This window comes from Myiozetetes cayanensis, unplaced genomic scaffold, assembly GCF_022539395.1.
Source record: "Myiozetetes cayanensis isolate MyiCay16 unplaced genomic scaffold, myiCay2020 scf2-11, whole genome shotgun sequence".
In the NCBI taxonomy this organism is placed as follows: Eukaryota; Metazoa; Chordata; class Aves; order Passeriformes; family Tyrannidae; genus Myiozetetes; species Myiozetetes cayanensis.
Window position 1 is genome coordinate 73,619,290 of NW_026087411.1, and position 24,832 is coordinate 73,644,121.

At 48.1% G+C, this 24,832-nt stretch overlaps 1 protein-coding gene across 1 annotated transcript in view; it reads left to right on the forward strand.

The window, feature by feature from the left end:
• Positions 1-4,132: 4,132 nt before the first annotated feature.
• Positions 4,133-24,832, forward strand: part of SIM1 (SIM bHLH transcription factor 1) — a 47,391-nt gene continuing 26,691 nt past the window's right edge. The window contains exons 1-8 of the mRNA XM_050316544.1: positions 4,133-4,307; positions 14,313-14,395; positions 15,370-15,459; positions 15,589-15,697; positions 15,806-15,891; positions 17,021-17,220; positions 17,329-17,435; positions 18,339-18,486. Coding sequence (XP_050172501.1) covers positions 4,133-4,307; positions 14,313-14,395; positions 15,370-15,459; positions 15,589-15,697; positions 15,806-15,891; positions 17,021-17,220; positions 17,329-17,435; positions 18,339-18,486 — 998 coding nt within the window. The remainder of the gene's footprint in view (positions 4,308-14,312; positions 14,396-15,369; positions 15,460-15,588; positions 15,698-15,805; positions 15,892-17,020; positions 17,221-17,328; positions 17,436-18,338; positions 18,487-24,832) is intronic.

The following is a 24,832-nucleotide window of genomic DNA, read 5'->3' on the forward strand; positions in this document are numbered from 1 at the left end:
CTCCGCTCCTCCGCTGCTCTCGCTGCCCTGCGCTCCGCTCTGATGCCTACTGCGCGGAGGAGTTACCGCGGTGCGCTCATCCCGCAGCAGTGCGTTCACTTCATTTGTTCAGCAGCATCGTGCACTCGAGTCCCTTCTAGATGGACGGGCTTCACCGGGGCCCGTGGCAGCGGGCTCTCGGCTCATATGAAAACTACGAGGTTAGCTGCTGAGGGCTGCCTTTGCCTGTACACCTGGAACAGAGCAGTTCTAGGTCTGATCTCCGCTTTCAGAAGTCGCGCGTCTTTGACGAAGAAAAACAAGGTTAATGTCTCTGAAACGGCCGAATTCTCCCATTATTCGGGGGCCGCCTCTTGAAATCTGCTGGGAAGTGGCCCCAGCGTTCTGACCCCGCGCTCGTGGTTCTGTGGCGCGCTGACTTTGTTCACGTTTGCTGTAACTTCGAAAGCCGAACAATTGCCCTTCGGCAGCTGGTCCTCTCGCATCTTGTATTTTATCTACCGTAACATTTACACACTCAAAATCTACACAGGGGCTCGTCGAGCCCGAGCCTTCGGGCCCCGGCCACAGGGGAAGCCGATGCGGCTGCTGACACCCACACGGGCTTAGGGAAAGAAATCGTGTCCCCGGACACCGCGAGAGCGGATCCTCAATGAGCTACGGTCTTCCCTGGCTCTGTGTGGGGTTGGTAAGGTGAATGCTCATGTCCCCTGGTATAAATTAGCAGAAGTGTATCCTACTGATCTATTTATTTTTCCCAAACCAGGGGTGTTACAAAAGACATTCTCTGCGGCTCATGTTGACAAATAACTCGTGAGCTACCTGACAGTGTTAGTCCAGTTGTTGCCCATATGTCTAAATACTCTCCTAGAGACGACAGTGGCGTTTAGCAAGAGAATTACCTCAAATGAAAACCAGAAGGAAGATTTTTTTTTTTTTTTCTTTTCTTCTCCCCTAAGCCCACTTTACACCTGAGGGCAGTAATACACAGGGAAGATTTTTTAAAATTCAGTATCACTTTCCCCCACAGCAGCGATCACTTTACAACATGACGGAGGGCGGGGAAGTGTGCGCTTTTTTTCCCCCCTCCTTTTCTTTTTTTATTTATTTATTTTTTAATCCATACCTTCATTAAGTGCCTTGCATTCGTGTTTGTTTAACAACGAGTCGCTTCGGTAAACAAGACAATCAAAAGAACATTTGAGACTACGTGGATACATTTCTCTGATGCTTGTAGACGCCTGAGCACCCAGAGGAGTTGTTGAATGCCTCTCTTCCCGTCTTTCCTTTATTTCCCCAAATGAACACAGGGAAAGCTTTTAACCGAGGGGAGATTTAAGTTGATAAGCAACGAACAGGCAGTCGGCACTGGAAGCCTGCTCTTTAAGCTGCAGCCGGTCTCGAAGCAAAAGGGATGGGGTGCTTTAAAGGCAATTTTTTTTACTTTTTTTTTTTTTTTTGACGTTTTTCTTCTTTCGAAAACTGAGACCGTTTAAACTTCCTCGAAATACTCTTAGTGTTGCCTTGCCAGTGAAATTCCATTTTAAACAACTGTTTTAGCCAAAGTCTTACACCGATTGGTTTGGCAATTATTTCAGGCTTTTGGGAGTTCTTTGTAGTTTTAGGGAAGACTCTACAAGCCTTCTCCCACCACTCTAGGTGCTGTCTCTCTGCTCTATCTACTCTTTTCAGGAGCTAGCAATTTTAGGAGCAGTCTGCTTTTTAGAAGATTTTTTGTTTGTTTGTTTTGTGTTGTTTTGGTTTTTTCCCCAGGGGATACCCGAGATTAGGTACAGTCCCGCTCCCCGGGAAAGAAAGAAACCCCACATTCACTTCGAGGGCAGTTTCAAAGTGCTTCTGTCTCCTGTTGTAGGAGTATTAGGGTTTGGGTCTGAGGTTTCTCTCTCTCTCTCTTTTTTTTTTTTTTTCCTGTTCGTGTGATATTTCGAAATTTTTCCAGCGTGTAACAAGAAAACTAGTTAAAATCTTTCTCCATCCTTCTCCCCCCACCCCACCGCACGACTCGGTTCAAGTGCATCAGCCCGGGGGCTGAACAGCACACGGCTAAATGTGGGGAGGGGGTCGTGGGCGCAGGAGACGTGACTGCAGCTCATTTCTCCCAAGCAGGACCAAGCTCGATGGGCTTTTGGGGTGGAGAATTTGGGGGAAGGAGGGTGTGTAACACTGCGGCCATCCTCACAACCCCGAGGTCCCGTGGGACCTCGGCGTCTCGTCTCCGGTGCCAAGCGGAGAGGCGGAGAGGCGACGGCCAAAATACCCACCTTAACAAAAATAAGCCCCTAACAGGTAGGCGCGGGGGAAGGGGTGGGTGTGTGTGTGTCCGTGTGTCCCCGTTCCCCCCCCAGGCTGCGCCGCCGGGTCAGAGGGCGGACACGGGGAGGGCGGGGCGGGAGATGTGTCCGTGTGACGTCATGGACCCTCCGCCAATAGGAGGCCGAGCGCGGGCGGCGGCGACCAATGGGAGGCGAGGCGGGTCCGTGAGTGGCACCGAGGGCGGGCCCGGCGCGGGGGGAGGAGACGGGGGGGGTTGGGGAAAAATGAAGTTGTGCTAAAAGGCTTTTAGCCATCAAGAAGTTATTAGGCATTTCTCAGCCGCAAATTAGGGGTTCTTCATTAATACCAACCTCGTCCCCCTACCCCACCCTACCCCACCCCACCCCCCGTTATGTGAGACGGAGAGCCTGGGAGCCGATAAAGGGGATGGGGAGGCGGCAATGTCTGTCTGCCCGTCGGTGCGAGGAGCAGTGACAAGCGCAAACTTTTCCCCGTGCCATTAATGAGCCAATTAAAGAGTTGGGCTTCTCACCCCGGGAGAGCTCTCTGCAGGCTGCCGGGCTAAGGGACTGAAGGTAGGTAAAAAGAGGATCACAACCCACCACAAGCTGCCAGCCGCAACGAAGAGCCGCAGTGATGTGCAGGGCTAGACTGTGGGTCGCTTCCCCACGGTGGAAAAAGAGGGGAAAAAAAAAAAAAAAAGATAATTTGGTTAGAAAAATGTGATGTTTGGGTGGATTCCGGCTCGGGGCAGGGCTGGGCAGAGCGTGCCTCCCCTGGCTAGCTCGCAGCTGAGGTAGACACCCTCGCCATCCCCCAGACCCCAGCCGGGGAATGAGGAGAGTAGCCGAGAAGAGTGGAAATTTAAAAGAAGCAAAAAGAATGGGGAAAAAGAAAAAAAAAAGAAATCAAAAAGGGAAAACAAGCAGAAATACTCCATGATTGGAAATGTTTCCCCCACTGCGGGGCTGGCAGCACAGAGCGCGGGAAGGTCTGGCCGCCCCTGCGGTGCCGGCCTGAGGGAGCGCGGAGGGGAAGGCGCAGCCCCGGCAGCACCGAGACCGGTAACGCCTGTGCCGAGAGCGGTGTGGTTCTGGCCATGCAGTGCACACCTGGGCTGGGGAGTGCGAGGGCTGTGGGAGGAGAGTGCGGGGCAGGCTTCTCCGTGGGCACGCTAGATGGGAAAACACACTTTTTTTTTTTTTTTTAATTTCCCCTCTGGTGGGAGAAAATACTACACCCACCGGAGGCTGGTTGTTGATTATTTCTCGCGGCTGTGCTGCGGCGGTGTGTGCCGGCTCTCTCACTCCGAGACTGCTGTTGTCTTCACAGAGAGAGGCTCCCGGGAAGTCACCCAGCTCTCTGGGAGGCAGCTCGCGGCCGGGCGTTCGGCCCTCGGATTGACAGTGGACAACGGGAAGAAACGGGATTACTATGACCCTCTTCCGAGGAGCTCTGCTGCCCGCCACGAGTAGGAAAAAAGGCCAGATATATGTCGTTTGGTTGCCTGGTGCCTCAATCTTCTAGGTTTTATTCTTTTTGTTTTACTCCAATTGCTTGGAGTGCTGAGCTGCATTGGATAAATGCCTTTGCCATTCGACTGACTCTGCTTTTCAGAGAATATATACTTTTTGTTTTGTTTTGTTTTTTAAGAACAACTCTCTGCTCTTCAGTACTTGTTTGCATTTTACACAACAGAACGGTTTCTCAGAGTAATGGCTGCGTTCAGAATCACCGCTTGATGCTCCGGAGAGATGAATTGCAGCTGAGTTTCCCTTTCACCTTTGGATGAATCTCTGGAGTCTAAATTGTAACAAGGAAGGGGATAAAAAACACGATGAAAGAGAAGTCCAAAAATGCTGCCCGGACTAGGCGGGAGAAAGAAAACAGTGAATTTTATGAACTGGCTAAATTACTACCCCTGCCCTCCGCTATCACCTCTCAGCTGGACAAAGCATCCATAATCAGACTCACCACCAGTTATTTAAAAATGAGGGTGGTTTTCCCAGAAGGTAGGTGAGAATGCCTATTCGCCTCTATTTTCATTCCTATCCAGGTGTCGCTTATCACTTTTACCTGAAAAAAAGGGATAAATCCTAAGAGATGGTGTGCTCGGAGACAGAGTGCTCTCCGCTGTCACTTTTCTCTGTTGTAAATACTTTCCCTTTAGTTCCTCTGACAGGTTTGATTGGGGACTTACGGTGCTTTTGTCAACACTTGAAGGCACTGAGCTCTGCTGCAAACCCGTGTTTTCTTTTCCCCTAGACTCCCAGTAAGATGTGCATCCCCTGGCAAGCATACGCGTGGCGAAAGAGGGAATGATTCACCCCTACTTATAGACATTCTGTGGGGGGAGTTAGTATATGGGTAAATATTTACATAAGTCTATGCAAAGTCTTAAAGCCTTGGTTCAACTGTCGAGCAAAGATGCGGTGTACAGGTACAAGACGCATACAGGCGTGCTCACACACACACACACTAAATAAATAAGTCAAGCACACCGAATCGCATCATCAGTGTGCTGTGTCTCGTTCTGAGGATCACTAGGGCAGTTTGAGGGCTTTAATAGACCTCGGAAATTTTTAACAGGAGTTTTGCACCCAGACAGCCAATCCCCCTGTCCACTCAGTGCTGCAAAATCAGAGTCCCAGCCTGGGCCTGATTCTCCTCGACAGGCAAAAGTAAACTTCATGTTGACTTCCACGGCAGCGGCAACAGTCCAGCCTGTCTAGCAAAAGAAGGCTTAAGCATCTTAAAGTTTCTCGCGTCTTTTGCTTTTAAGTAGAATTAGGATTTAAAGTGACAATCTTGGGGCTTCTAAATCGGCTGCCAAGAAAAACAAACAGCACAAAGTTAAGAGAGTCAGAATAAAGGTTTTTCTGTGTTCTCACTCTATTGATTTTATGGGGAAAAAATATTTCAAGAACTTTTTATTTAGATCAACTCGATGAAATGGTATCTGTGTGAAAGAAAAAGTATCAACACCTTTTTTCCCCTCCCTATCTAATACAAAGTTCGCTACAACTTTTGTTGAAAAGTGTGTGTACATAAGAAACAATATAATACAGCTTATGTCCCCCTGTGCTTTCTGTAGCTGTATCTCTACTAGGTTGGTCTGTACTTTTTTAACAAATCAAGAGTGTGTATATTCCCTGGTTTTGTTTTGCTTTAGTTTTGTGGAGGTTTGTTTGTCTGGTTAGTTTTGTTTTGTTTAGTTAATTTTATTTTTCCCGATTAAATTTGTGGACCATTGGTATTAATTCTACTTTTTAAAAACAAATATGCAATGTAGCAGTCATTTGGACTGGGGGAGGTAACTTCCCTCCTGCCCCAGGTTACATATGAATGCTTATACCTAAAGTCCACAGCAGTAATTTCCAAACCAGTGCATCTTACAATTTCTTTAAACAATCTTCCATATTTCCGAGTCACTTATAACCAAAGAAGGGGTTAAATGAAACATTTAAAAATAATAATTAAAGCCTTCATCAATCCACTCTCCTCTTCTATGTGATCTGCCACCTTGCAGATCATTATGCGGGACAGTTCTCTGTTTCAAAGGCGAGCGAGTTGTCCTTTATACTGTCAGCGCATACTTTATAAAAATAAAGCTATTGCAAACCGTGATGCCCATGATGTTCTTAAAAGGATTATTAGCAATGATTTGTCAACTCCTGCGGTCTCAGTAGGCTACCTTTCTGCGTGATTTCGAGCAGGTCTCGTCAATTACTGGTGCCTATGTAGCGGGTTGTTTGATCAGAAGAAGCATATGGTGTTGCTTGTAGGCTGTGAGTAATCATGGGAAAAGAAGAATAGCTGATCCCCGTCCCTCGGTGGCAGCGCAGGATGCCTGAATGCCCTGGGGAACCGTGCGGCGAAGCGCGCCGGGGCCGAGGCCGCTGCCGGCCTCAGCAGATGCTAATTTGAGTGCGGAGACAGAGGGGGCGACTGAGCGGGGCTCGGGGGGCAGCGGAGCCCTCGCAGCCTCATTAAAGGCAAACTGCAAATTAAAAGGAGAGGCAGCGAGCAGGCACGGAAGGGTTCGCCCCTGGAGGCGCTGCCGCGGGTGGCGCGGCGCCGGGCGGGCGGCACATCCACGCGGGACCGCCGCCCTCCGTCCTCCCCCGGGGCCGCGCAGGGCCGCGGGCGGGGGCGCGCTGCGGGCTGGGCGCGAAGGCCCGAGAGCGGGGTCGCGGCGTGGCGTGGGGCCGGGTGGCTTCTCTGCGGGCTCCTTCGCCCTCCCACGTACTTCCCGTGGAGGCGGGTGAGCGCAGAGCGCGGCCCGGCCCCGCGGGTTTCCCTGCGCTCGCCGCGAATAAACACGAGCGGGTCTCCCACGAGCGGCCTCCAGGCGCTGCAGCCGTGCCTGGCCGTGCGGGAGCCACTGGGTGATTTTTTCCGGGACCCCAGTGGAAGGAATGGGCCCCGGGAAGCCGGTGGGAGCGGCTTGGGCTCCCGGTGCGGGTGTGCCTGTGCTTGTCTGATTGCGGAGGGGAGGGAGGAGAGAAAGAAGGGAGCTATTCTGGTCTCCCAGTGCCCCCACTCAGAAATAGAAGCCACCAGTTCTCTGGGAAGGGAGAACAAGGTAGTGTCAGTCGGGGAAATGACGCACAGAAAGGATAAGCCTTTCTGAAAGGAGGAGGCAGGGTAGCGATGTTGGATGGATGTAATGGGGGTCCGTTTGCTTGTATTTCCCCGGGGAGGAAAGCGATACAACTCATCGGGACAGACCGACGAGTTGGTCAAAGGGTTGGAGATTAGTAGCAGGAGGCTCGGGAGCTCGGCGAAGTGTCATGCAGTGTATTTAAAGAGATCTTGGAAGAGTCAGAATAGAGAACCGTTGTCTCCGTAAGAGCGAGCTGCACTTCCAGAGTAACTCGCACCCCCTCTCCCCGGTACAAGAGTGAATTTCCATCTGCCCGGAGAGTGCTTGCATAGGGCTGGTTGTAAATAACCACGTACAGAAAGATATACACTCCTCATCACCGCGCACACGCGGGGCTGGGGACAGGGCAGAGAAAATAGGTATGCGCTTGTCTGCATATTTTTATGTCTGAAAGGTCTCTATAGAGAGACAAGGTGGGTAGATTTCAGGTTCATTTTGGAAACAAGAGTTTTCTGGGCGTGAAATGCGGGGAGAATGTTTATTCTGCACACAGAATAAACACGTAAGGTTTCCTTCTCACCCCCAGATATCTAAACACAAACCAATGGCACTGGACAAATTTGATAAATCGAGCAGAGATTTTCCGGCGGGCTCCCTCTCGTAATGGCAGTGCAATTTTCCCAAGCTATTGAAACGCTGTTGGGTTGTTCCATCTACCTTTGATTTCACTGTATTACGTCTCCAGCGGATTAAAACTGTCAAGAACGAAAAGTATTCAGTGGTGTAGGTTTCTTGCATCCTCTTAGTGCTAAAACGCTTCTATTCAGGAGGAGAAAGCCTATAAGACATATATTACTTTTCGGTGATCAGATAGCTTTGGAAAGAGTGAATATCTGCTAAATGTTTGAAAACAATAAGGAAGGGTTTTAAATATTGGTGGGTTTTTTGGGTTTTCTTTTTGTCTTTTTTAAAGCAGAACTTTTTAATACATTGTAGTAATTTAACGTTCATTAAAAATAAGCACTAAAATTTCAAATTAACATTAAACCATTAATGATAAGTGACGTGGACACAAAAAATATGTAGAAAATCTCCGGAGTGTCGAAGCACTAAAAAGAGTTTTCCATCAAGAAGAATCTGATCGCTATTACTGGCAGGGTAATTCTTCACTGACCCTAGACAGTATCCAAAAGTGAAGGAAGAATAAAATTAATAAAACTCAAACAAAAATTCCAAGTGTCACAATAAATAGATTTTGTTATTGTTGTTGGGTTTTGTTTTGTTTTGTTTTAATTAAAAATACTTTAAGGGTCCTGTTCTCCTTACTCGGAAGAAAGAGGGAAGAGGAGGGTTTGCAGGCTGTCCTAGAGAGGATGGATCCTTTCGGCGTGGAGGGACATTTGATTTTCAAGACAAAAGCAGAGACTCAGTTTACATAAACTTTCGCCGAATCAGGATGGTTAACATTTCAATATTGAAACCCTTAACCTTGTTTTATTTTAAAGGGGGAAGAGATCAACAGGGAAAAAAAAGTCTATTTCCCACGTGGATAGGTGATTTAATGCTGTTTTTCTTACTGCAAAGGGAAATGATTGAGCATTAGGTTTCAGTGTTTATTTTCTTACAGAAGTTTTTCTCATTTAAGCCGCAGTTTACTCTCCACGCTGCATCTCTGTATAATTCCAGGTTTGATGTGAACTTAAACTGTGAAGTGCAGAACTACTAGCATGATCGTTGAAAAAACAGATTTATGTATTAGGAAGAATACTTAGTGAGATAAGCGTAGGAAAAAAAAAATCATATTTCCTTTGGAAACATATGGACGCTTTCATGTTGGAGAATATTTTTCAACTTGCATATAAACAGTGTGCATTGGTGCAAATGCTTCTTCCCGTATTTCTTCGAAATAAGGGCTATTTGATTTGCGTCTTCTGTAGAGACGAGTAAGTAGTTGGTGTTAGAAAATGTCCCTGGTTTTTTTTTTCTCTCTCTCTCCAATTTGGGCAAGGTTCCGTTTGTTTGCATTTCAAAGCGCAATTCCGATACCCTGTGTGTACCAAAATCCTGGTATTTCTTTCTAGAGTGAAACAGCTTCGGCATTATTTCCACTGCCATTTTCTTAATAGGGTTGTTTGTTTAGTCAATAGGGCTTTTCCTGCCTGTTATTATTTTTATAAAGAAAGCGTGATGCTAAGTTATCTGTGCTTCAAATGAACATATGTGATTTACCGAGACAATAAATCTTTACAAAACCTTGCTAATGGCATCTGCAGGCAGTTGGAAATGAGCAGCTTTTTTTTTTTTTTTTTTTTTTACATAGCTTATTCTATTTCATCTGAGCCCTCCGACGGCGACCCAGTCCTTCACAGAAGCCTAATTTGGCCGAGATTTTCAGTTATCATTAACCACTGCCTGTTAAATTAACTGAGAAATCAGCCTTGTCGGGCTTTAGGCGATGGCAGAACGGAGCGCTGGCGGCAGACGATTTAATTAAATGGTTAATCGAATCAAGCTAATTCCTCGATAAAACATCCAGTTGCCTTTTGGCTTGCCGGTGACTGGGGCGTGCCGTTTCTGTTCCCCGCGGCTCCCGGAGGTGTTATTTGACATTTCCCCAGGACAGCGAGGGAGAATGACCGTGTTGGAGATGGTGCCCGAACTGCCCTGTCTCATTCTCCCCAAAAAACTGTGTCTCGCTTCTCCCCAGAGCAAACTCCCCGGGGGTTAAGGCGGCAACGGTGCTGGCGACGGGCAGTGGGAGGCTGGGAAGGTGCTGCTTGAGAAGCCGCGCAAGGAGGTGACATGCCAGTCCCTGCTTTGGAGCGGCTTCTCTGGGCAGGTTGCACGAAGCCGGTGTCCGTGCCTGAGCCGCCCCTCCTCGGCCTGCCCAGCACGGCCAGGGCGGTTGTCGGGGCTGAGGGGAAGGGGCGAGCCCCGGGCCACCCCTGCCCTCCGCGGGGTCAACATCCCCCTCGTCACCGGCGGGTGAGGGGCGAACTGGAGATCCTCCTTCTTTAATAACCAGAGAGCGGCTGTTAAAAGGGCAAAGAAAACGTGGCGAAACAAAAGCGAGTGGAGTCTTCCCCGGACCACGGCCTCAGGGAGTCGCCGGGTAGATCCGGGAGTGCGGTCGCGGGGGCCGCTGCCCGGAGGGGGAGTTTGGAGAAACTCCTGAGACGGACCTGCTTAGATCCAGATTAGGGAAGAGTCCCTGCGGTTTCCCCGCCGGGCCGGCGCCCAGCGTTGCCCTGCAGCAGCAGGCTGCCTTCGGGAGAGCCCCCTGAGCCTCTCCCTCTATGCATCCACAGCAACAGGAGAATACTCCCTAGCTGCGGAGCTTCGTCTCCAAGCCAGCATCTACCCAGCGTGCCCGGCTTCCGTGGGCCTCGCCGGGCTGTGCGGGGTGGTGCGGCCACACAGGGGGAAGCCCCCAGTGGGGTGCCCAGGGGTTCCTTGCCCCCAGATGTAGCTGTTCTCCAAGTCTGGCCCTCAAAGAAGCGGGTGTGGAGCTCAGGATGGGCTCTCCCCTAAGTGCTTTTAAACGGGGACTCTGCCGCTGCTTTCGCTACCGCGAATCCGGATTGTGCTGAGGTTTCATGACGGACATTCCGCTGGGGAAATCGCAGCAACTGCTTTTAAAAGCCGGCAAATCAGCACAAAGTAGATAAGGGCTTGCATCTTCTGGCCACCCCACCCCCACCAACCACCTCCCCCCCCCCTTTGCTATTGTCAGACAAAGGAGGGGGTCGACATGGGCTCTGCGCTGCAGATGCTCACAGAGGGACAAGTAACCCGGAGATCAACCAGGGCCAAGAATCTGCCCTGGCCTCTTGGAGTCTCATTTCCCTGCGCCAGCCTTCCTTCGTCTTTGCCTAGATCAAATTAGAAATGACTGAGGAATCTTTTCCCCCTTCCGTGGCACAGAGGAGCTTCTTGCAACAATATCGCCACTGGATAGGGACGATGCCCACACAGCCTCTGGTTCCATTGGCTGTCGACATCAAGACTTACATCAATCAAAAGATGAGGGGAAGGAAGGACAGGGCCAAGCCAGTCGAGCGCAGCGGCTCTGGCCGTGAGCCCGGCGTGGGGGACAGGCTGGTGGTGCGGAGAGGCTTGCCCAGTGCCGGGGATGGGCACGGCTGGGTGGTAAGAAGGCATTTCACAGGGACCCGCCGGTGTAGTGAGCCCATGAAACCGATGGACACGCTTTTTGATGTGGAAAGCGCAGTGGTTTTCCATTGGAAAATGCTGAGAGAAACGATGAGTCAGCACGATCGTTGCGCATAGGTTCCGCGCAATTTAGGTGTAGGTAGTTGGGTAAGGAGGTTGTTCACAAACTAAACGATAGCCTGGCTAAAGTGCCTTCATTTTTTTATTTATTTGTTTGTTTGTTTGTTTGTTTTTAAGTTATTCCCCCCTCGTGACAGTGGACAGTTTCTTGTGGCAAAAATAGTTTATCTTCTAAGGAAAAAAAAAAATCCTCCAGTGTAAGAGATTGTTGCTAGAAAGGAGCCTATAATCTATATTTTGTCAAGAGTATCAAATTCATTCTGAAATAAAAGCTCGTGTGTTGTTTTTTTTCTTTTTCTCCTTGAATAACACAGCTGGATGATGCCTTGAGCTTACGTTAGACTGTTACTCATCATTCATTCGCCAAGAACTGGCCTAAATGGTGCCTGTGGGATTAGGTCAATTTTAGTGGATCTACTTCGGCTCATTTGGTTACTAATTGGTTTCTTGTTTTATAAATCGAAATCTCATTTTCAGGAAATTACAAAACCCATGCAGCCAGTCCATTGAGGTAATCCGTGGGTCGGGGGTATTTAAATGGAAATGGTTCTACAATGCATCAAGTATTAAGCAACAGTAAAACTTCCCCTCTATTTCCAAATGAAATGTGAGCTCGCTAGCTCCTTAGATCCATAATAGATACATCCATTCTAAGGCTACTTATGTAAATGTGATAAACCAGACTGTGGCGGGGGAGGGGACGCAGGGGAGAAAGCAAATTTTATCTGCTAAGGTTAATGTGGCATATCTTCGAAATCTTCCAAAATAGATTATGTTTTGCTTTGTCTTCGGCCACTTTAGCCGGGAAAATCCTTTGCCTAAAAACGATTTAGTTATCCTTCCCCTCACAAAGCTTCTTGTTTCTATTCCAAAGCTATTATGCTGTTGGCTCTCCAAATTACAAGAGAATCTTTAGATCTTGTTTCCAAGCGTAATCCTGAAGCAAAAGGGAGAGCTGATTTCCTTGTTTTGTTTTAAATAGACAATCAAAGGATTTGCAGAATATTCTGCGGTAGGTCAAGTGCGAGAAATCACAGTTTGCCCTCTCGATAAAAGAAAACTGGATGTTAAAGAGAATGGACGGGGGGGGGGAAGGAATATTAATGGACGGGGTTTTCTCTTATAACCTGTAAAACAGTATTTAAGGGGCATCAGAAGAGGCCATCGATTCCGGAGAGGCTGGGCTTGGCAAAGAATAGAAATAGTCTCCGACTTGAAAGTCCTGAAATATCTGGAGAGTACAAAGGATCATCTCATGTGACAGGATTTCAAAAAGCCCGTTCAGGTAGACGAGTGAAAACGTTTAATTATAAACCATGAGCAGACACAGCCCAGCAGCGCGGGGTTTCCACCTGACACATAGCGAGGAGCTCAGCGCCCTATGAAGAACCGCCTTCCCGGGCGGGAGGTTAACCTGCAATGCCCGTGAGCTGTTCATTAACCCGATGAGGTCGGGTTATTTTCCCTTTTAGAAGAAGAATAATTAGAGCCGTAAACTTAGATTAATAAGCAACTTAAATCTTAGGCGGCCAGCGCAGATTTAGTTCTGACTAAAGAAACCTGTAACTCAGATTTTCTCCGGATGGAGGGACGTGGAAAGGAGCCGCCTCTGCATAAACGGGCCGTCCTGGTTCCCCGGCAGAGAAACCTCTGAGGAGCTCTAGAAAAACAAATATACAAGGGCTTGTCTCTCTTCCCCTGGAAGCTGTGCAAGATTCGTCAGCTCCTTCCCGAATACAGGGGGCGGAGGTGATCCTCCATCCTGGTAGCTGGCTCCCCATTAATTGGCGTGGAGGAATAAACAGAAGGGAGCTTGTTTCTGGCTGGCGCCCTGGTACATGCTGGGGCTGTACCAGGGATGGGGGACAGGGCAGAGAGACGCTCCTGCCTTTGCAGGGCTATGAAGTTAAGGAGGAAGAAGGGAAGTGTAGGAGTGGTGAAGAGACAACCTGCTGTGAAGAGGTGGACGAGGAAAGAGGGAGAAGAGAAGGAAAGGCGAAGACGAGCCGGGTGCACCGCTCCGGCGGTGGGGAGGGAGGGCAGGGGCCGCCCTGGGATGCCCCGTTCAAACAGCGCGGAGGAAATCGTTAGCTTTGTTCGGACCGGCAAACACCTGGGTGAAGCCAGTCAACAGCGAGGGATGCTTGCGGCTGCCCGCTGTTTGCCTCGAAATAGCTGGAAATCGGGATCTTGCCTTTCCCGAACCCGTCTTGCGGGGAGACAGACCCCTCCAGCTCGGGTCTCGCCACCCCCGTGCGGCCTGCACCCCAGTCATCTATCAGGATTTGTATGTTTTCCCTCCCTTTTACTTCATCTTAGTGTTTGTGCGTGTCAGGCTGGGCCTTATTTCATGGCTTAAGCGTCAAAAGTTTTAACCGACCCGTCTAAATTATTTCAGCAACAATACCGTGAAAAGGCATCGTCCATGAATAGTTTTACTCAGGTGAAGTAATTTCCACCTGGCTTTTATTTCTTATCACTTTGCATAGGAGAAAACAAGCGGCGTCTAAAACATTAGACAAGTCCGAAGAGACTCATTTCTGGAGGGACCTGTATGGAGGCAGATCACCCCTCCCTGCAGAGGGAACCATCCCGCCCACCGGAGCAGAGGGAGGAGAGATGGGGATGGAGGTGAATCCCGGAGATCGACTTCGTGGGGCAGGAGGAAGGGTGGTCCGTGCCTTCGGACAGTGACTTGCCTGTGGGATCGTGAGGTTAGGACGCTTTTCCTGAAGTTAAAGGGACCAGTTCCCAGTAGCCGAAGGCAGCACTGAAAAGCCCTTTTAACTGGGACGCTGTTTTGCTTAGGTCTTAAAACTTAACTTCACCGTTGACTCAAAATAGGTATTTTTGTGTTTTTCTCTCACAGGAGTTAGATCTTAAAACAAACAAACAAACAAAAACAAACCAAACACAACCAAACACAGAAAAACAAACCACAAAAGAGGGTTCTATCTGCAATGAAGCCATGCCTAGTTTTCAAAGATTGTATGTATACGTTTTAGAGAGTGTACAAGCAAAAATTTGAAGGAAAAAAAAAAGACTTCCTCTCCATCAGGCCCACACGAATCAGTTTTTAATTTCCTGACCTTACTTTTTTTCGTTTGTCTTAAATAAGGACTCGGAGAAGCCTGGGGCCACTCCAGCCGAACCAGCCCACTGGATAATGTTGGACGGGAACTGGGATCCCATCTTTTGCAGGTACTGGCCTGGAAACGACAGCCATATGATATTAATGATTAAAGAAATCATTCCCTCTTCTGAGCTTTTAATTGCCACCTTGACTAATTTTTAACTGTCCAAGTGTTTAATAAAAAGGGAGACAGGAGGGGAACAATTTGAATGTTGTGTGTTTGCCTGGGGCTGTGTTTGGTCCCTCCGGGTCCTTTGCTCCATCATCGTCTAACACTGGGTCCATAGTGAGGGATTCACAGTGTGTCCCAGTGTGCCGAGGTACAGGAGCATGACTCTTCCCCGAATTATTAACAAGGTGACAAGTCTCGTCAGCGTTCTGAAGGTCAGGATGGTGTTACAGGTAGAAGCTCTAGAGACAGGTTTGGGAAGGCTGGAGAGAAGGACTCAGTGGGCACAGAAATTAGCAGAGACACGAATCAGGCAGGACATCCGAAAACTCACAGCGTTCTGCAATACTAAGGAGTAACAGTGGTTACCCATCACTATGCATTTTTAGTGGAGTCATGTGACCTTTTGGGGGTCTATTCTGCTCTTGGCAAACCCAGGAGTCCCATCTATGTCTGCGGAAATGTACCTGACAAATTGTCTTATTTACACTGTGGAGAGTTTTAGATTCCCCTTGATGGCCTAAAATCTCCTTAGAAAATATGCAGGAGCTAAACCACTAGTGACATTCGAAATAGGATAGGAGTATTCAGGATTTCTAGAACCCACCTAATAATCATCAAGTAACCAGGACCTCTTCTTAGATACTTCCTAGGCACTTTACATTACTGAGCTCGGCCACTCTGAGAAGTGGGTTGTATCTCTGTGGTCTAGGAGCTTTAGAGAGATTCCTGTTTCACTCCAACTTTTTGAATAATCAGAACCTGAGCATGGATGCCTGTTTGCCAAAATACATCAGAGGGACAGGTATTTAATGAATCTATCTGTCTATCTACTGACATATTTATATTCCCATCCCTCACCCTCTTCTGCAGACGTTGGACGGTTTCATATTTGTCGTGGCTCCAGATGGCAAGATCATGTACATCTCGGAGACTGCCTCGGTGCACCTGGGCTTGTCGCAGGTACGCTGTGGGGGCCCGCTAGCCCCCTGCTTGCCTGCACCACCCCCCGCGACTGACAGGCGACGGTGAGCGGTGCCGGCGATGAGCCCCTCTCCTCCTCTTCCTCCCCATTCTCCTCCTCTCTCACAGGTAGAGCTGACTGGCAACAGCATTTACGAGTACATCCACCCTGCCGACCACGATGAGATGACGGCGGTGCTGACGGCCCACCAACCCTACCACTCGCACTTCGTGCAGGGTAAAATACACAGCCCCCCGCCCCCGCCCGGCCCGCGTGGTCGACGAGGGGTCTATGCAGAGCCAGCGCAGCCTGTAGCTCACCCATCTTTGCCTTTCCCCCTCTCAGAGTACGAGATCGAGAGGTCATTTTTCCTGAGGATGAAGTGCGTCCTGGCCAAGAGGAACGCGGGCCTGACCTGCGGGGGCTACAAGGTGCGTGCCCGCGGCCAGGACCTTGGTACCCCCTCACCAACCTTTCCGTGCCTCTGTGTCGGGAGAGTGGTGAAAATGGGGAGAGGAGTCGGGATGAGCCCTGTGCCTGCCGAGATTGTCCCAGCCCAGGATTCTTTCATGTGGTTTATTTCTCTCGGAGTTTCAGGTTGAAGAGCTCAAACCACAAAACCAAGCAATCGAGATCCCCGTGGGCTGTTTTTGTTTTTGTTTTCCTATATATTTATTTTGCTTTTTAAGCCGAACCTCTCACAACCACTGAGGTTCCCGGGGTGTCTGTGGAAGCTGTCAGGTGACACAACGGGAGCCCTGGGTTAATTTATTTCTTTATTGGGTAACTCGTCAGCTGCAGGGGCAGCTCTCCCAGTCAAGGGTTTTGTTCGCGTGCTTCACACGGCTCTGCCCGGGGCTCCTGGGTAAGGACAGCCCTGTGCTCCTACCTCCTCGCTGTTTTTTTCAGCCAAACAAAGCCAAGGAACGGGTTGTACCCATAAACCAAGGAGATGTACAGTAGACCAAGGACATCTGCTGAACGAACTCCGCGAAGAAACACCCTAATAATAGAGAAGTAATAGTGGAAGTAGACAGCAGTCATCTGCACGGATACATTAAGGAGAGACACCTAAACCTAAGATACTTTTTGGAGACGGGTTGCGCCTGCTCTCTCTATATAACAGACATATCTTACACATGACATACGCACACATGTAAACTCTTTCTCCTACACGCATACACTCCTCATTACAAAGTTGTAACTGGATTGGCACTTCCGCGTCTTTCCTTTTTAGAAGAATAATAAAAGCGTAGTTAGGAGGTGGGCCAAAAACCACTTAAGCCAGTGGAAAAAAAAAATCATCTCATTGACTTTAATGGGCCTTAGATCAACGCTGAACTCTCGTATGGGAAAGAACCCAACGCCGATAAAACGGCAGAAAACCCGCAGCCAGTGCCGCTTTGCCGGCGCGGAGACGCGGGACGGCGACTCTCGGGAACCCGGCAGCCTCATCGGCACCGGTTGTCCGGGCCCTCTTCGTGGGGAGGGACTACCGTCTCAGCACACCCTTCTTCCCCCCTGCTAGGCAGCAGACAAGCTTTCCTGTGTCTCCGGCAGGTCATTCACTGCAGCGGGTACCTGAAAATCCGCCAGTACAGCCTGGACATGTCCCCCTTCGACGGCTGCTACCAAAACGTTGGCTTGGTCGCCGTGGGCCACTCGCTGCCACCCAGTGCCGTGACGGAGATCAAGCTCCACAGCAACATGTTCATGTTTCGGGCCAGCCTAGACATGAAGCTCATATTCTTAGATTCCAGGTAGAGCTGGGGTTATTTCCAAATCTATTCTCCTAGCCCCTCCCTTGTTCTTCCCCGGGCCTCCTGTCCTCTCACCCACTTATATTTTGCTGCTTATGTCTCTCGCAGGGTAGCTGAATTAACAGGTTACGAGCCCCAGGACTTGATAGAGAAGACCCTTTACCATCACGTCCACGGCTGTGATACCTTCCACCTGCGCTGCGCACATCACTTGTGTAAGGAGATGGTGTTCTTGTTAAAGACCCTGCCCCCATCTTCTCCCTCTGCAGGTGGACTTTGGGGTTGCTGGGATTTACCTCTAGGTCGGAACGGGAAAAGCCAGCTCACTGGAAGGGAGAATAAGCATCTATGTATCTGCATCTATTTAATCAAGGTTAGATAGAGACTTAACTACAAGCTGGAGGCAAGAAGGACATGGAAGGGGATCGGCAATGAAAAGCTATTTTTCCATTCTCATCTCCTGGTTGTAGGACAAGCACTGCCCTGCCCAAACCTCAGGAGCTCCATTCACTTCAAATTCTGGTTAGAAAAAACCTTTTTTCTTGCTCCAAAAAACCATGCCAGCGAAATTCAAATGCCTTTGTTCCACTTCCACCCAGACTCACAAATCTTATCTGTGTATCTAATTTTGACTGCAGTAGTGGGTCTGATTCGGAGAGATGTTCTTTATTCTATTTTGATATCATGATGACATTAATACATGGATAGATGACTAAAAAGGATATTAATTTCCGGTAAGTTTCCTTTCAGAGAATGTAACGAGAAAAGATAAAACTCAAATACAGATTTATAGAATTAAATCTCTGTGAGGTTATGTCAGGATGGGGGCGAGTAGGTAGGATTCGTCCCCCGTTGCCACCCTTCTCGCCCCCAGCCCCCCCCCAATCTCCCCAAATAGCCTTTGATAACGATCTCAGGTACTTAGATCAGCCCTGCCCGGAGGTCACCCTTGCCCACGGGGTGTTCTGTCCCTACCGCTTCCCCATGTGATGCTAAAGGGTTCCTAACCCCTCTCGTCGCCCACAGGAATCTGGGGGGAGTGTGCGCCCCCTTCCCGGGGCGTGATCCAGCTATAGGCGGGAGCCGCGCTGAGGCTCTCCCCCACTTTGTCCCCGCAGTGCTGGTGAAAGGGCAAGTGACCACCAAGTACTACCGCTTCCTGGCCAAGCACGGCGGCTGGGTGTGGGTGCAGAGCTACGCCACCATCGTGCACAACAGCCGCTCCTCCCGCCCGCACTGCATCGTCAGCGTCAACTACGTCCTCACGTAAGTCAGCCTGGCGCCGCTCCGAGCTGCGCGGGGCCGAGCGGGGCCTTGGGGGGCCGTGCGGGGCCGAACCCCGCCGACAGGCACCTGCCTGTCCCCCCCGCGCCGGGAGCTGCGGGCCGGGCCCGCGGCCGCTGCTGCCGCCCGCCTGTCCCCCCTGCCCCCGGGCGGCTGCGGAACCCCCTCGCCGCCGCACTGACCAGGGCAGGCTCGCCAGGTCTGCTAGGAAACACACTGAGCGCTTTCATCTAGATGAAGGGTTTCCCGTCCGCCTGTTTCTTTCTCCTTCGAGAGAGGAAAAGATTTAGAGGTTTGTCACCCACATATTTTGCTGCCCCCTCCTTTTTTTCCCTTTTCTTTTCTTTTTTTTTTTTTTTTAGTGTTCAAATGCACCCAGCATTAAATAAAATTTAATGCAGCGTAAAAGAAAAGGCTTCCACGTACCGAGTTATTTATACTCAACAAACAGGACATCTGTTTTTCTTTTCAAAAATCTGGGGTTTGAAGTTCTTAATTTCATCCAGAGTCTCTATCAAAGCTCGGAGATTTCTTTTTTGTTCTTGGAGTGTGATCCTTATAGTGAACCACAAGAAAGTTGGTGACCAGAAGGGTCAGTTAAGCTTTTAAAAAATAAAATAGAATTAAAAAAAATAGAGTAAATGCTGGGTTATCTTAATACATCTCCCTGTATTTGTGGATGTTGTGCTCTAGCTGTGCTACTTAGACTGAAACACAGAGGCCCAGTGAGGAAGGGGAAGCTCGGTCTGACTATTTTGAAGTGTTTTTCATGGTGATTGTTAGCATCTCCTCTGGACACGTCAGTAGGTGCTGCTGGCAGCGCTGATACTTCATTAGGTTTGTAGGACTGGTCGACCGGTCAGGAACGGCCGTACATTGTTGATTCTAGGGGACTGGCTATTCCTCTGTTCCGCTGCTGCTATTATTTATATATTTAGTTTTTTATTCTGGAGAAAAATGTAGGTATAGGAAGCGTCTGAGAGGCACAAGCCTCCCCTCTTCTAAAACTGTGGCGATGGCAGCATTATGACTCTGCCGTTAAGGCTTTCGTGTGTGCCCAGGTGGCGAGTGGTTTGGTAGCCCAGTTTAAGGCGTGCTTCTCAAAATAAAGTAGCTGGACACGTAGGCCACGGCTCTGGTCACGTGTGGGGGTGTGGCTGGTGGAGTGGGAAAGGGGCTGCGGGTGCATGTGCTGCTAGGGCATAATCAGTCCCTTTGGTGTGTAAGGTCATAACGGGCGTCGAGCTCTAAGATGATCAGACAGGGGTGACTGCGCCTGCATGAAAAAGCAGACATTTGGGTTTGCACTTTGATGCAGGGAGTAAACTGTGGTTTCCCTTTAAAAAAAATCCCTTTTATTCCCTTTGAAAAGGTATGCTGCGTAATACCTTGGCATTCCCTCAGCAAGGACGCCTATCAGCAGAGGCGTTATCACCTCTGCTCTAGCTATTCTGAACATTTGTATGCCCATTTTCCCTGTACCAGCCCCTCTCTGTATTTTTCGCCGTTTATTTTTCTCAGTTAAGTCCAAGCACCTGTTTTAGGTGAACGGGGAACAGCAAAGAGGGAAAAATTAGTGTATCGTAACGCTAAGAAACTAGGAACTTGAAAGGCAGCTAGCACACTGGCTTGGTTTCGCTCCAGAAACGCTACTTGTTTTTCTACGAGCATTTGAGATTATCGCTCATTTCCGTCTTCTTTAATCCCAAAAGCGTGAACATCAATCACGGAATTCTACCTCATATGATTGGGGTGGAAATGAAGCATCCCAGTGGATCTGCTGACAGCCAGCTGGGCATGCAGCTCGATCTGTCCCTTGATTGCCGCGTGACCGACAGGGTACCAGAATTTCAGGCTGGCACAGAATAGCAAGTGCTCTGGTACCCCCATGGGGGCCGGTCAGACAAACCCTTCGGAGCTGTGTTCCAGCAGCATGACTGGCTGTACCATGTGCCGTCCTACGCCCTTGGCTGCGCTCAGGTGCCGCGGTCACCGCCAGTGTCACACAGCCCAGGTGTCTGGGCTGTCACACAGCCCCCAGATGTGTCGCCGAGGTCGGGGGCACCGCGGTCAGCCTGTTCGCAGGCCGTCCGCACCTCCACAGCCCGCTGCTCCGGGGCGCCTGGACCCGCGGGGGCAGCCACCGGACTGCGTGTCTCCCGCTCCGCGCCCCCGTGGGATTTCCCCGCCGCCTGGAGGCGGGGCGCCTGAGCACTCTCTCCCCCCCATCCCAAAACGGCGCTGCAGGGAAGCCGGCTTCCCTCTTAGGAGCGGTAGCCGAAGAGGGCGATTCCTCCGTCTCAGCTGACTTATCGTTGGAGGCAGCGTCTTTTTATTTTCGTGCATGTATATGGATTTTCAGAATCTGTTTTCAGCCAGACTGACATGTAGTAGGACTACAGTTGTTTTTTCAAGATTTCACTTAGAGAATGAAGTGGGCAACTTCGTTACTCGGTGTAAGCCTCCAAGTCTCCCCTTGCGCCCTTTGCTTAATTGCCTCGAGTGCAGAGGACGGCGGAAGGGCAGAGAGGGAGCCAGACTGGCTAAAGTGGGAATGGTGGAAGCTGGGAGGTCCAGCATTGGCTGCGGCAGCTGCCATGTGCTGCCGATGGCTGCAATCCAGACACCAACACTGCCTGGCTCTTCACTAGGGAGCTGCAGAAGAAGAGATTGTATCCTGCTTTCTTTTGCAGCAGGGCTGCTGCTGCTGCAATTGCTGCCCTGGCTCCAGAGGATAGGCATAACTTCTACTTGAGCATTATTATTATTATTACTAATCATAATCATAATTATTATTATTATCCTACTTCTCTGCCTAGCCTAGCATTCAGAAAAATATGTGGAGAGAACAGGCCTTGCCATGTGCCAGGGGGCTGTAAGCAGAGAAAGGGCTGGCTTTTAAAAAAGTGACATGTAGTCAAGCTTTTAAAAAGTGAGATGCAGTCATCATCTAAAATGGGTAACCTGAGGTAGAGGGAGCTTTAAGGGAAAAGCTCATGGTGGCAGAGTCAGCCAGGGGGATGCTGAACTACCTAGAGCAGGCTTAGTTGTCTTTGTGAACTATTCAGAGTCAAGACGTTATCACTGAAATGAGGAAGATAGGTGGGAAAAATATAGAGGAAAATGAGAGGTTATGGGAACTTGAGGTTTTCCTCTGGTATGAGGTAGGCTCCACTCCAAGAGGGCTGGCCGAAGTCCTGCAGCACTCAAAATCTGCAAGTGTTTAATATACTTTATGGTGGTATAAATCCTATAAATACTGTAGTTCCTTAAGGATGGCATTGGATTATTACAGTAAACCAAGAGAGGCTGAGAGGAGCAGTACGTGTGTGTAACACATACCACAAGGTTCCTCCCTTGCTTCACCCACCCAGCAGTGGGTGTGTGGCAGAGCCCCTGGTGCAGCTCCTGGTAGAGGCACAGGCACAAGTTTGCCTGCTGCAGCCAGATCACGTTATAAACCCAACGGGGAAGAACAGGCTTACAGAACAGAAATACAAACCTTTGCATATTGACTCTTGTGTGTGGAAGCCAAGGAGAAAGTGAAAGAGGTACAAACTAGTGTGTTGTTTTGTTTTGAAATAACATAATTGCAATCCCACACATTTGGGATTGCAAGCTAGAACTTGAAAGACAGGATGACTCCCGCCAAAAATTCATTTGCAAAGAGGAAATAGGAAAATTGCAAAAAGGGTCATAAGCTTTCGAAGATGTGCTGCAGATTTCTGACCTGCTGGGTCCCTGGTTCTCTTGCACAGTACTTCTTCACTCAGGGAAAACCCCATGAGTTTTTTTGGTTTGCTTGTGGGATAAGGAGCTTTTTCTCACTGTTGAGAGGAGCCTGAGTGCTCTGTTTTGGCAAGGAAAGGTTACTGAGTGTCATAAGCACCATACTGGTCTGGAGCAGTTTCAGTGCAGGCTGAGCAGGAAGAAGGAGAATCTCTTGTCTTGTAGCTTCCCAGCTCACTTGGGTGGTATTGATGATGAAAAAGGAAAGAATGAAAGAGAGTTGATGCAAAAAGAACTCCCCACATCTCAGTTGAAAAAAATAAAAAAGAAGTAATGTTCATTTTCCATAAATCCCAAGCTCTGAGAACATGAATTCTAGACTTCAGAACAAATGTTTGTAATAAGTGTATATACTGAATTAAATCAGCACAGTGGCAATGGCATTTTAGGAATGAGTAAAGGTGATTTTCTTTTGGCGTAATAGCAGTGTATCAAAAATTAATATAAATGACATTTAAGGACTCCATATTTAAAGCACACATATTTGCTCTTCTTTGTATTCTGCTTGGCATATGTGAGTACAGACACAGAATATTTGTTTCTTTTCTTATTTGTTCTGTACACACAGTCACCATATCATTGATTATTAGCTGTGCATGTTTATCACATAAAGGGACTCAAGTACGAGTCAATTAATAGAGAAGGCAACTGCTGAAGTTAAGTTTATATTTGGACCGCAAACAACCCTCTCTTAAACAAATGGATAATGCAAAAATCCGTTGACTTTCTGAGCATGGGCAAATATTATAATAATTTGTTCCCAGAGAACCTTTCCTATATATATTTTGTTGTCCTTTTTAATTTAAAAGAATAACAAGAGTGGTGACATATACAGATAATACAGATTAGGTACCTAATTGTGACTAATCTCTGTTCTAATGATATAGCATGTATTTGATATAGTCCCAGTTGACCTGATTAAGAACACAAACTGAATGCAATTTATTTGAAAGATTATTTCACAAATGACTGCCATATTGACAAATGTTTTACCAACAATGTGGTCAATGCAATTTAGAATAAATTAACCATTAATTGTATCTACACACTTCACCTTTGAATTATTATTACTATTCACAGCTTTGTGTACTACCAGATTTGAAATGATAAAGATAGCAAGGTACTATCTTTATGTGTGATGGCTCAGACTTCAAAAGCAGTCCTTCCTGGCGTATTGAGTAGGCTTTAAGGAAATTCATGTTTCATATGGAAAAAAAAGCTCTCCCCGTATTTGTGGACAGTTATGTATTTTCATAGCTTTTCATAGAAATCCTCTTTTTGTCCTCTCTCTAGGACATCAGGTTTCACCTCTGTCTCTTCCTAGTCAATAGGAGAATCAAAAAATTACATTTCCATACCCATAGACCTACCTTTCTTGAGAATGTCTTTCAAACTAATTGGAATTGCCACATAGTTCTCTTCTTAGTCAAAGGTAGATACAGGTTGTCTTGTATCTCTCAAGTGTGAAGTGTATCTCTCAAGTGTGACAGAGTGTGAAGGATAGTGAATACACTGGGAAAGTTACTGCTTGCAGAAGTAATCCTGTGGATACTTTCTCGTATCATTAGTGAAACTAGTTGTATGAATAAGCTTAGTCATCCATCCTATAATACTCAAGATAAGGCTTTGTAACCTTAACTGGATAATGTTTGGGTTTTTTTCCTAATTAGTTGTAAGTAGTAGAGACCAATTTGACCTGCTACTTTTCCTTTATGTTTCTCTGTATTAACGGGAATTTTTGTCACTTGCTTAGTTGTGCACAGAACTGGGTCCCATTTTTTCTGTTCAGTCTGCAATGTACTTTTCCCAAGACTGCAAAGCTTACCATCATTCATGTGATTTGATTAGCAATGTAAATATATAAAGGAATCGTGCTAATAAATCAAAATATTTGGGAAGCATATGCCTCGAAGAAAAAATATAAAAGGATTCCTCCTGAAGTATAGCTCTTGCAGAAGATTACTCTTGCAGTATTCTGTTTGTTCACCATTAGTTTTTATTACAAACTTGTCTCCCTGGAACACTGCTTATGTATTTCTTGCAAATAGGAGACAGGCTTTTCCAGGTGTCCACAGCACATTTCTGTAGTTCTTCTTTGTTCACATAGGGACTTTCTTAGCTACCATTTGTTTAATTCACTCCAAATTTCTATGCTTGTATTTAAACCAGGTGACTGTAATGGCTAGGGCACTAAAACCAGAGCCCTGAGTCACTGTTCCTATGAACAGTTTTATTTGTTAGAGAAAGGATTAAAGGACTGCAGCTCAGACCTATGGAAAAAACCCTCCAGTCATTAGTTTAAATGCATGCATGCTGAGAGTCTCACACGACACGAAATTCAAGATTGCAAAAAAGTGTCTTTATTCCTAGGAAGAAGGGTGACTTCAAATGCTTTCCACTTCATCATTTTCCCATTCCGTGTGCTGCCTTTGGAAACACCCTCCTCCCAAACACTGAGTTACAGATCTTGTAAAATGTTTGTCTGGGGTTGAGACACATTCAGCAGGGGCAGCAGCTGAAGCAATTACTATCTCCAGCT